The sequence below is a fragment of the Hemiscyllium ocellatum genome, chromosome 6, assembly GCF_020745735.1.
Source record: "Hemiscyllium ocellatum isolate sHemOce1 chromosome 6, sHemOce1.pat.X.cur, whole genome shotgun sequence".
Taxonomy (NCBI): domain Eukaryota; kingdom Metazoa; phylum Chordata; class Chondrichthyes; order Orectolobiformes; family Hemiscylliidae; genus Hemiscyllium; species Hemiscyllium ocellatum.
Genome location: NC_083406.1, coordinates 104539532 through 104552929, shown reverse-complemented (window position 1 = coordinate 104552929; position 13398 = coordinate 104539532). Strand labels below are relative to the sequence as shown.

Genomic DNA, 13398 nt, shown 5'->3' with positions numbered 1-13398 from the left:
ATGTGTGGCCCAGGTATTGGAGGTCACACACCTGGAAAATATTTCTTTCCAAAATTATTTTAATTGTAACTACTGATCTCAAGGAAGTATTTAAATTGGGGTGTGTGTGTGTGTGTGTGTGTGTGTGAGAGAGAGATTTGTTTTGCACTAACAATCAACACATGAGATAGTCCATTACGGTACACATCACTTCTCAACACGAAAGTCCCGAATGTGCTGAAGCCCACAAAGTAAACACAGAATTATAGAATTGTTACAGTGTGGAGACCTTTCAGCCCATCAGTCTATAATAGCTTGCCAAATGAGTATTATGGCTTTGCAGTATTCCCTTGTCCTTTTCCTATACCCCTGCACACCACTTCCATTCATATAACCATCTAATGCCCTCCTGAATGTCTCAATTGAACCTGTCTCCACCACACTTCCAGGCAGTGCATTCCAGATTTGAACCATTCAAAGTGCTTGAAAACGTTTTTCCTTCCTTTTCATTTCTTTCATTTTCCTAATTGCTTTAAATCTATGCCTTCCTGTTCTCAATCCTTTTATGAGTTGGAACAGTTTCTCCCCTATCAACTCTGCCCAAATCCCTCAGGGTTTTGAAAAATTTTGTCTTAGCATTTTCCTCTCCAACTTCTTCAAGATATCCTCATAACTGAAATTTCTTATCATTGGACATATTCGTGTGAATCTCTTCTGCACACTCTCCATTGCATTCACATCCACTCTATAATGTGGTACCCAGAACCATACACAGAATACTCTAGCTGAGGTCCAACTGGCATCTTATACAAGTTCAGCATAATCTCTTCAATCTACTATATACCTCTATTAATAAAACCTATGATATTATCTGTTTTATAAACTGCTCTCTACACCTTTAGTGAATTACATATGCATATAACTAGGCCCCTTTTCTCCTGCACCTCCTTTATTTTACATTCGCTCTCCATATTCTTTCTACCAAAATTAATCAGTTCATACTTATCTAAATTGAACTTCATCTGCCTCCTATCTGGCAACTCCACTAATCTGTCAACTTCCTTTGAAGATCTACACCATCCTCCTCATAGTTTACAGGGCTTACAAGTTTTCTATCATCCACAACTTTGACTGCACACCAAGATTTAAATCATTAAATATATCAAAAAAGGCAAGTGTCCCAGTATCGATCACTGAGGATCTCTACTACAAACCTTCCTCCCACCCAAAAAATATCCATCAAAAATAACTTTCTATTTCCCATAACTCAGCAAACTTTGTATCCACATTACTGTTGTCCTTTGTATACCATGATCTCTAACTTTGCTGATAAATTTGTTATGTAGCACTGGATTGAATACCTTCTAGAAGTTCATGTGCACCATACTATTAGCATTACCCTTATCATTTCTCGCTGTTACTGCTTCAAAATACTCCAGGAAGTTAGTTATATGTGACTGCCTCTTAATAAATCTTTGCTGCTCTTCCCCATTAACCCACACTTGTATGTAACTATTAATTCTCTTCTGTTTCTTTAAGATTCTACGTCATTGAAATTAAACTGGTTGACATGAATAAAAGGAAACAGCTGTAGATACTGGAAGCTCTGATATATAAACAGAAAATGCAGAAGAAACTCAGCAGGTTTGGCTGCATTTGAAGACAGAGAAAGAGTTCATGTTTTCTAGTTTGAGATGACTCCCCAATAGAATAAGCACCCACTCTTTTGATTGATTGATCTATTGATTGTCACCTGTACCGAAGTACAATGAAAAGCTTTGTTTTATGAGCAGTACAGGCAGATCATAGTAAGCAAGGATGTACAGATCAAAAAGACTTAGACAGAGGCATATAGGTTACATTGCACAGGGTATACACTAGGCAAGATCAACGTTAGCAAGATCAGCATTATTTAAGGCTGGAGAATCCATTCATCAGTCTAATAATGGCCGGGAAGAAGCTGTTCCTGGATCTGCTGGTGCGTGTGTTCAAGATTCTGTATTCTCTGCCTGACAGAAGAGGCTGTAGGAGATCACATTGGGGTGTGATGGGTCTTTGATGATGTTGGCAGGTTCTGGGCATAGCAGTTGCCATACCAGGCCATTATGCAACCAGACAGTATGCTATCAATGGCGCACCTGTAGAAGTTGGTGAGGGTCTTTTTGGACTTTTAATAAGGTGAATGTTTAACATTTTTGTAAATATGTTTACCTGGAGGCCTTTAACCCAAGACCATGCCTTTTCCAGATTATCTTCATTTACCTCTGCCAGCTTCTCCTGCCACGGATCAGCTCTGGAGTCAAACTTTACAAAATTGAATTTGGTCTTGTGTTGAAGTTGTTCCTGAAATAAATAACTATTTCGGTAAATATGTTTCAGAGGACACACAGCCATGTTATTTTACACGTCAGCACATTGGAGACATGATGGTTAAATCCAATTCTTCATGGATTGAGCGCTCCAGACTCATATTCCAACCTTAGCTGATATTTACACTCAGTGCTTCCAACATTACGAATCAAGGACCTGTCTGCTTTCAAAGTCCCACAAATCCCTGGGACTAAATTTTTGGCAGAAATTTTTGTTGGCAGAAACATGAAATAGCTGTTCACGTGTTCACACCCAGCTTTACACCCTTAAAGAAAATCAAGCAGAATATAAAAGGAGGTGCTGAATCTGGGACATCCAGGTCAAATTTCAGTCTTAGGGATTTGTGGGACCCTAAAAGCAGACAGGCACAATGGACTGAAACGCTTTTTTTCAGCTAAGTGCCACTGTAATAGGGTTTGGGAGTTTTTCTCACTGTGCCTTACTAAACTCAAGTTATTAAACACCACAAAGGCATCCCTCTCCTCCAATTCTATCCTCATCTTTGCAAGAGCATTCCCCAGAACAACTCAGCACGGCCAGGATTTCCCAGACCTGATCAGCATCTGTGACACTGGTCCCACCTTTAAAAGGTCATTTGTGCATCAAAGCAAGCACTGTCACTCCGATCTGATCTCCAGCTGCAGTAACACTCACTCCACCAAACACCACCCAATCTGCACCAATAGTAATAGCTGTGTCATCCACTTTAACCTCCCGTAGTACCTCACACAAGTTCTAGAGGGAAAACAGCCCACAGTGGACTGAAAGAGTCAAGACTGGTGGTGAGCTGCCTAATGTTCAGATCTGCATCCCATTATGTGAAGATGACCCTGATTCTGAACACCGTAGTGGCTTGCTGACCACATCCAAGCCCCTAAACTGGTCTCAGAGGCTGCCCCTGACCGACCATGCTGGGAGCCCCCCTGACAGGAGACTATCTCCATTGAATTGACTGAGGACTGCTAACAACCAATGACAAGCTTTTGTCACTGTGCTAAATGACATGGCATTACATCAGTATTGTGAGTCTGATGGTTGTGGCTGAGGGGGCAAAGCACACAAAGTCAAAACCCCAAGGCAATATAAGGCAGCATGCAGTAGGGATAAAGGTAGGCTCAACTGAATGAGTGCTCTGACAGCCTGGAGAATGCAGCCTGGTCCAGGCCATGAGCTGGGGGTGTGTCCCTGAGTGCACAGTCTCCTTGCTGCAGCGTTACAATGAGTGCTGCAATATATAGCCCAAAGTGCATCACTGAAGTTGAGAAATATCCTGTAAATATGGTTCTTAGACATTGGCACATCTCAGGTGCCAATGTACATGGACATGGAACACTTGTGATTGCTGCGCATGGAGATGTTGGTTGTTGGTGTCCAACATGCAGGTCCTTTGGAGCAAACATCATGCTGACATCGCCAGATACCTGTTCTGACTTCCAAGTCAAGGATTCTCCACGCCTCGCTTGTTTGGCACATATGATAAGATAGGAAGCTCAATGTTAATAAGGTGAGCTGTAGCATTAATAAGGCTTTTAACAAGTTAACATCTCCCTTAATCGAAACTTCACAATGAGAAACTTGCCTCATAGCTCACCATACAAAATAGAGGGTGTCCCTTCTGATGTCAAGATAAGCCTCGCTGGACTTGTCTTGTGATTCTGCCACAATCTAGTGATGACCCACATCGCTCAGGTCACCGGAAGATTCTGCTTATAGATAATAGATGGCACATCCACCACACTCTGGAATAGTGAATTCCACAGATTCACGACCTTTTAAGAGAATTAATTTCTTCTCATCTTGGTTTTAAGTCTGCTACCTCTTACCTTAGAACCCAGATGTTTTGTTCTAGCGTGCCCCTCATGAGGAAACATCTTTTCTACGACTGCTTTGTCAATCCCCTTTTAGCTTTCCTCTCATTCTTCAAAGTTTCAGAGAGAATCGGCATAAACTGCTCAATCTTTCTTCATAAGACAAACACATCATCTCAGGAATCAATCCAGTGAATCTCCTCTGAACAGACTCCAATGCAACTACATCCCTTCTCAAGTAAGGGGACCAAAACTGTACTCATTACTCCAGGTATGGTCTCATTAATACCTTGCACAGTTGCAGCAACACTTCCCTACTTTTATATGCGATCCCTTTAGCAATAAATGCTAAAATTCCAAATGTTCATGTGCTTGGACTAAGTCATTCCACCAGTGTTGGGTTAGAACATTTCTTTTATATCACACACAGCATATTCACTCTTTATATTGTAAACAACAGCCTTATATTGGAGCGATAACTAACGTAGAGCTTCTCTCAAATGTCCTCCAGAAATTGGCTGAACAAATTCAATTTTCATGACAACACGGCCTTAATGGACTAGAACTAGTAATTAGCAAAGTGATTTGTTGCAAGTGATTTGCAATACAAATCCCCTTAGAAGCTGGAACCTTCAACGTCCCTAGGGCTATTGAATGGAAAACTGTTGATCGGGCAGCACGTCTCACTGTATTAAATCAACATTTAGAGGATTTGTCATGAAATATTACATTGGACCAAATCATTGAACTAATAATATGTAGCTAAATTTTTTAAAAAATGCTTCTTAACATAGAAATAAAATGTCAAAAAAGCCAGAACTTTGAAGTAATAAACCTGCATGAGTTGAAAGATCTTTCTTTGCACCATCTCCATTTTATCTTCCATGGATTGAGAAGTGTCAATTAGGATGTAAATCTGATCCTCAATTATAGTCCCAAAGAGCTCCCTACTCCCCTGCTGAAGCCAGTCAATTCTATGAACAAAGAACGAAACCAGAAGAATAATTTAGCACAAATGAACTTTACAATCTATGACATGTTCCATTATTTACTTAGGTGCAACGATGAACAGAGTTTGTCCATACAGTTCTGGATACAAAGACAATTGAGTATCTATTACAAGTACTATTGACATTGATAGATGCATTCATCTTTGACACCTTGAAAGATCTCTGCAAAAACTGGAATCAACTTGAATACCAAGTGTACTGCCAGTATGGGTGAAAACGGTCATCATTTTGAATGGTTCAGTTAGTCATAGCAGTTTTATATACAGCAAGGACCGTGATAATTCAATATGCAACTGAGATAGAATGGGAGCACAACACTATCCCTGAATTTCCTTTTTTATTGAAGCAGACTATCCCAGGTTAGTGCTGCAGTGGGGAGGAAGCCAAATTTGACAATGTTTAAGAGCCCCTAGGCAGTTCTGTACCTAGTGGTGCAGAAATAGATCACATAGGCCAATGGACATTGGTCGAAAAAAAAATTAGGTCACATGAAATCACAAACTGCAAGTAAACGTATAAGCAAAAAAGAAGGAAACCACAAAAAAAATCATAAATTATAATTTTATACATCCCACAGGACCTGATCAGGTGTACCCTAGAACTCTGTGGAAAGCTAGGGTAGTGATTGCTGGGCCACTTGCTGAAATATTTGTATCATTGATAGACGTGAGGTGGCGGAAGACTGGAGGTTGGCTAACGTGGTGCCACTGTTTAAGAAAGATGGTAAGGACAAGCCAGAAAACTATAGACCAGTGAGCATGACATCAGTGGTGGTCAAGTTGTTGGGAGGGAATCCTGACGGACAGGATTTACATGTATTTGGAAAAGCAAGGACTGATTAGAGATAGTCAACAGGACTTATACACTTAATGGTAAGGTCCTAGAGAGTGTTGCTGAACAAAGAAACCTTGGAGTGCAGGTTCATGGGTCCTTGAAAGTAGAGTCACAGGTAGATAGGATAGTGAAGAAGGCATTTGGTATGATTTCCATTATTGGCCTTGTGCATGGGAAATCATGTCTCACAAACTTGATTGAGTTTTTTTGAAGATATAACAAAGAGAATTGATGAGGACAGAGCGGTTGACGTTATCTATATGGACTTCACTAAGGTGTTCGACAAGTTTGCCCTGGGAGACTGGTTAGCAAGGTTAGTTCTCATGGAATACAGGGAGAACTAGCCATTTGGATACAGAGCTGGCTTGAAGGTTGAAGACAGGTGGTTGTTAGAGGCCTACAACCAGTGGAGTGCCACAAGGATCAGTGCTAGGTCCATTACTTTTCATCATTTATATAAATGATTTAATGTGATCAAAGAGGTATAGTTGTAAGTTTGCAGATGACACCAAAACTTGAGGTGCAGAGAACAGCGAAGAAGGTTACCTCAGATTACAATGGGATCTTGATCAGATGGGCCAATGGGATGAGGAGTGGCAGATGGAGTTTAATTTTGGGAAAGCAATTCTTAACAGGACTTATACACTTAATGGTAAGGACTTAAGGAGCGTTGCTGAACAAAGAGACCTTGGAATGCAGGTCCATAGCTCATCGAAAGTAGAGTTACAAATAGATAGGATAGTGAAGAAGGCATTTGGTATGCTTTCTTTTATTGGTCACAGTATTGAGTACATGCATTGAGAGGTCATGTTGCGGCTGTACAGGACATTGGTTAGGCCACTGTTTGAATATTGTGTGCAATTCTGGTCTCCTTCCTATCGAAAAGATGTTGTGAAACTTGAAAGGCTTCAAAAAGGATTTACAAGGATGTTGCCAGGGTTGGAGTATTTGAGCTATAAGGAGAGGTTGAAGAGACTAGGGCTGTTTTCCCTGGAGCGTCAGAGGCTGAGGTGTGACCTTATAAAGATTTATAAAATCATGAGGAGCATGGATAAACAAAGTCTTTTCCCTGGGATGGGAGAGTCCAGACTAGATGGCATAGGTTTAGGGTGAGACAGGAAAGGTATAAAAGAGAGCTATGGGGCAACCTTTTCATGCAGAGGGTGGTGCATGTGTGGAATGTGCTGCCAGAGGAAGTGTTGGAGGCTGGTAAAATTGCAACATTTAAGAGGCATTTGGATGGGTTTATGAATAGGAAGGGTTTGGAGGGATATGGTCTGGATGCTGGCAGGTGGCACTAGATTGGGTTGGGATATCTGTTGGAATGAACGAGTTGGACGGAAGCTTCTGTTTCCATGCTGTACATCTCTATGACTGTATGACTCTAAGTGATGGCTAGAGTATGGAATGAGATCTAAGGTGATCTTCGATTTGGTTTTAAGCAGACAATTTAAGTGTGCACTTATAGCCCTAGACTAATAATCCAAAAGGCCCAGAACAAAGCCCAGTAGACCCAAAGGTCTCAATGATACCTATTACTTAGACTCCCAAGGTCACAGGTGTTTGACATGCTCGTATGTAACATGTGTAATCAGTACTATTTATATATAAAATATTTACTATATTGATGTTACAACGGCTAACGACCCGCATCCATGAACACCAACTAGCCACGAAATGACACGACCAGCTATCCTTAGTAGCCACACACTCAGATGACAAGCAACATGAGTTCGACCGGGACAACACTACTATTAGAGGACAAGCCAAACAGAGAACAGCCAGGGAATTCCTAGAGGCATGGCACACATCCACAGATTCAATCAATAAGCACATTGACCTGGACCCAATATACCGACCACTGCAACGGACAGCTGGAACTGACAACCGGAAGCAGCAGAGACAAACCACTATAAATGCCAGAGGAAACAACACAGAAGTGCTTCACAGGAGGCTCACAAGCACTGAGGATGTCACCTAGACAGGGGACAAAACGTCTGCAACACAAATTCCCAGCTCGGCGAACAGATCCTGCTTTTATGGACAGGACATACTGTTGTTGAACAGATGCCAATGCTGTAGTTGCACTGGAACAATGTGGATAGGGGCATGGCTAGTTCCGCAGTTCAAGTTTTCAGTATGACCATCAGACATTTTCCAGTTAGTACTGCGCATCACTTTTCCCTTTCCCCATTGATAGTTTCCTGTTCAAATGGAAGTTTTAAGATAAATCTTCAATCAGTACAGTGTTAGTGGAATAAGACACAACACCCATAGCGACATGACATTCTTTGACTGGTCTGACAGGCTTCAGATTCAGTGCTTTACTGAACTAAAGGAATGACCTCAATTCACAGTCGTCAGTGAGATGTTGCCTAGTATTAATAGCACTGTTTTAGCCTCTCAGGCTCCATATTTGGGAATTCCTTCCTCCCTTTCTATACTCTTTAAGATCTTTCTTAAATCCTGCCTCTTTGACCAAGCCTGAAGTCACATATCCTAATGTCTTTTTTTGGCTTCCATCCATTATACAGCTCCTCAGGCCATTGTTGTTGTTATTGTTTTAATGGCATGAGCATCAGTCGTATTAGATTCTTGAGCAGTAGGCAAATCAACGATGATGTGGAAAAGGCAGGAAAGTGGATGTGAGAAATGTCTGATCATTCATGATTCTATTGAACGGCGTAGCAGCTCGAGGGGCCGAATGGCCTACTCCTACTGCTTGCCAGCATGGACTGTGGGAGATGATTGTGCTTTTGTTGCCAAGTATCCAACAATCAACACTTCCTAAGGCAGGAATTTGAGCCATGGGCGTATTAATGACAGATTTATCATCAAGAAGATGGGAGGTGGAGTTTACATGATCTTGGAGTTGAATGTATTATAGATGGAAACAAAATGTTTAGAAAGCTAGACTAATATATGGATGCGAGGTAAAAACAATGACAGCAGATGCTGGAAACCAGATTCTGGATCAGTGGTGCTGGAAGAGCACAGCAGTTCAGGCAGCATCCAAGGAGCAGTGAAATCGACGTTTCGGGCAAAAGCCCTTCATCAGGAATAAAGGCAGAGAGACTGAAGCATGGAGAGATAAGCTAGAGGAGGTTGGGAGTGGGGAGAGAGTAGCATAGAGTACAATGGGTGAGTGGGGGAGGAGATGAAGGCGATAGGTCAGGGAGGAGAGGGTGGAGTGGACAGGTGGAAAAGGAGAAGCAAATGTGGCTGTGGTAGCGAGTTTGTTTCACGACATGGTTGAAGAGCTTCAGGGCAGAGGAAATGACCTGGGAGTTGCAGTGGGAGAGGGACTCCCTGAGATTCTTGTAGAGAGAGGAGGAAAACTTCTTCAAGGCAGGCATCCTTGCAAGAAGATTCGCAGTAGGGTTAAAATTAACAAGGTAAAAACAATGACTGCAGATGCTGGAAACCAGATTCTGGATCAGTGGTGCTGGAAGAGCACAGCAGCTCAGGCAGCATGCTTCAAGTTTGAGGATAGGAAGGAGGAGATGGTGGTGTAGTGTAAAGTCACAAGACTAGCAATGCAAAGATCTAGACTAGTGGTCTGATTCGATTTGATTTATTTTATTGTCACATGTTTTTCATTTCAAAATACAGTGAAAAGTTTTATATGGTGTTGCCACACTATATGGGGACACAGGTTCAAATTTCACTATCGTGGCGAGTAGAATTCAAATTCAGTTATCAAGTCTGAAGTAGAAAACTAGTCTCAGTAACAGTGATATAGAAACCATCACGTTTTCAAAATCCATTTGGCCCTTTGTGGAAGGAAATCTTTTGTCCTGAACTGATCTGGCCTACAAGTGACTCCAAACCGACAGCAATGAGGCTGACCGAAAAGGCTGAGCGTTTAGGTTCAAGGGCAATTAGGGATGGGAAAGTAATATTGGTCTTGTCAGTGATGCCCAGATCACATGAAAGACTGATTTTTAGTATGAGGCTGTTGACATGGAATGGCGTGAAAGGAATGAATGCATCACGTGATTACTTGTTGAGGAAGCAATAAAATTTCATAAAAAGGAGGAACATCCGAATGTTAAAGAGGGTTTAATGGGTGGGAGGGGTGAATGCAAAATGAGAGGGAGGGAGACATTATGAAGGTGCTCTTCAGAGAACACTGTGGTATAAAGAGAGAAAATTAACAAAACAAAATTAGCAAGTAGTGAGAAAATCCCCTTTAAACTGACTTGTGCAGAATGGGCAAAAAAACACCAAAACCAACAATAAGTTTGAGTGAAGTACAAGAATGAAATTTGCAAAAGTGAATCAACAACTAGCCAATTATTTATGAACTAAAAATCAGATTGTGGGGAATAGGGAGAAACGGCGTAACATACAGATGACGGTGACTGACAGCCCAGTATAACATTTATAGACCACTCCCCCAGCTGGAAGTCTGCAGAAAAGGCTGGCTGACTGCCAAAGAAAAATTTCAAAGCCTGTTCCCAGTTGGGAATCTGTGGATGAAGCTTAGCAAGCAGCCTCCTTGAAATGTGAAAGACTCTTTCTGACGGGTATCCTCAGGGCAAGGGTCAGTTGATAGCCCCCAGAAAATTAAATCTCAACTACATATTGTTTTTTTCCACTGTCACTAGATCTAAATACCTGTGCTTCCAGCAGAATCTCGTTGAGGTATCTCGGGTCTCACTTGCTGACCACTACTACCGCCCTCCCTCGCTAATTTACCCTCCCCCAACTCCCACAACCCCACTGCCTCTTTTCTTGGGAATGCCAAACTCAACTACGAGCCAACCAGCAGCTGCAATGCCAGCAGTGGCCATTCAAGTATTAAGACTTTGGGAGAGTGGGCAGAGGTCTCAACTCCTGACAACTGCCAGCCAACCAGCAGCAGGCAGCTCTAGTGCTCAACAGAGCCAAAGAGGTGGAGAGGGCTGTGGCAGCTGCTGGAATGACAGGCTACGAAGTACCACAAGTGCACAGTCACCTAGGTCACAGGTAAGTGATGTGTCTGTGTGTGTTCTATTCCAGAAAGCCACTTGGTGAAGGATAGGACTGAAGCCAATTGTTTATGTGTAATTAGAGATTTGCTGGTGCAGGAATGATGGGCCAAAAGGCCTCCTCCTGCACTGCAATAATTTTCCTTTACAAGCATACACCTGAGCTGATCACCAGTTTCAGTACGCATTATATCCAATTTAAAACTGCAACACTGATATTAAGCACAGCATCTGAAATATCCTCATCCAATACCAGGTCCAGGTTTCAATCTTACCTCCTTTGGATCTGGTCCAATGCAGTCTTCATTCTCTGTTTGTACTGTTTGCGTTTCTCTGCAGTTATGTAAACATGCATTACAGAGCCGTTCTTCCAGCGAGTGTGTGCAAAGCGGCCACAGTATTTGGCATTCACCAGTTTCACTCTAGTTTCCTGTTCAAATGGAAGTTTTAAAATAAATCTTCAATCAGTACAGTGTTAGTGGAATGAAGACCTAACACCCATAGCGACATGACTGGTCTGACAGTCTTCAGATTCAGTGCTTTACTGAACCAAAGGAATGACCTCAGTTCACAGTCTTCAGTGTAATGGAACCAAGTATTTTTGCAGCTTCCCCATCAGGTCTCAACTATAGTTTAAAATATTGATAGGTGACGCTTTATGACAATGATCGGCAGAAATAAAAGATAAGTTAAATTTGATTTTTATCTACTGAAATCATTTTAACAGTTAAAATGGGGGAAAAAATCTAATAGTAAATATCCTGATCACTGTCCTATCTCCCATTGCCAGTATTAAACCAAGTTTCAAGCCAACTAACAATTCCATTTCTGAATGTGTAACACTGGAGGAAAACCAGGGAGAAATAAAGGTAAGGTCACCATAGTCCTACTCTTGTTAGAGAGTGGTGGTGGTTTAACCTGAGGGCTACCATAGCTCAGGGAGAGGTTGAGAAGGAGAATCCTTCAATGATAACCTCAGCCAGTGTAGGAATTGAACTCAGACTGTAGGCATCAACCCCACATTGCAAGCATCACTAACTCCAAGGCAAAATCAGCACAAGACTGGCACTGCAGGACAAGACACTCCCCCTTTCTATGACACTTACTGCCAAAGTTCAGGAGTTATATGAGTTAAAGGTCCCAAAACCCATCTGTTAGCAACTGAGGAAAGGTGTGAAATGTTAAGTGAGATGGGTAGGATGCCAGGTGGATAGGCACGGAGGGTAGTGTGGCAGGTAAATAAGGAGATAGAGAGCCAAGTGGGTGAGGTGAGTAGATTGTCAGGTAGGTGAGTGAGTGTTTATGAAGGGTTGGGGATAGAGGGGTACAGGAGGGTGGGGCAGGTGTATCTGGGGGGAGGGGGTCCAGTGTGTTGAGGCCATGGGTTTATCAGGTCGAGCTGGGTGTCAGAGGTGATGCTGTTAGATTGAGTCAGAGGATGCCAACTCCAATGGGAAGGGAAAATGTTAAGTTGAGTCAGGTAAGGGTGTGATAACTCATGGGTAAGTCTCAGTTCTGGTGGATTGGCAAATGGTGTCATGTCATGGGTAGGGAGTGGGGTCTTAGAGTCCGGAACTTTGGGGGCAACGTGCCAGTCAACTCTGGGGATATCAGTGAGCTCATTAGCGCTCATTTTAATAGCTATCCAGGAATTAGATTAGGTTTTTAATCCTCTGACGCTAACTATTAAACTGAATTGAGTCATAACTATGTGAGCACTGTGACTTTAGGAAACATTTTCCAAGGGCTTCAGACACAGGAGAATCACCTATCAGAAAATTCAATTTGTCAAGCAACTCACAGAAAGTCAGCAGTGTCTGAGATCTCCACACAATCCCAATGCGTAACTTTCAGTCTACACTGCTCCAAAGACTATCTGGCCATCGGAATATCTGGGCCAGAGGGTTGCTCGCCACCTTTACTGAATTACATATGAACTTCAGGCCCAACCAAACAGTGCAAAAGCTGAAGGAGGATGTGTCAATCTGCTTGACTTTGCAGGCAGATTTTAACTCTGGGCATATCCCTTCATCACTGCTGCAAAGTGGAAAGTAATTTGCTTAACCTTAAATTCATCAAAGAAACATATCCTTTACTTGCCCACATTAAAGGCAAGGTGTCCATCCCAACAAGTGGAAAAAAGGAATTGCTGATTCCTTACAGTGATCAAGGAGAAAAATGCATTGTCATATTGGCCTGATAGTGGTTCCTCTGCTACTCATTGTGCCCAGGTCTTCATTCTGAACTGTGCCCGTTGTTCTTCAACCATATTCATTACAGGAGATTTATCGAAACCCAGACAAAAGTGATTTATACTAGATCCCAGGAAACATCTACAATGTGCTCTGAATTGATTTTACTATATATACAAACTGAGTATGTATAGCTACTCCTCCCCTATGTTTCAAAATACCTCCATCAAAC

The 13398-nt window shown here is 42.1% G+C and overlaps 1 protein-coding gene across 1 annotated transcript in view; it reads right to left on the bottom strand.

Moving 5' to 3' along the window:
• LOC132816968 (von Willebrand factor A domain-containing protein 3B-like) overlaps positions 1–13398 on the bottom strand; it is a 135897-nt gene that overhangs the window by 71822 nt on the left and 50677 nt on the right. The window contains exons 10-12 of the mRNA XM_060826995.1: positions 11250–11404; positions 4993–5131; positions 2191–2322 (exon numbers count right to left, since the gene is read on the bottom strand). Coding sequence (XP_060682978.1) covers positions 2191–2322; positions 4993–5131; positions 11250–11404 — 426 coding nt within the window. The remainder of the gene's footprint in view (positions 1–2190; positions 2323–4992; positions 5132–11249; positions 11405–13398) is intronic.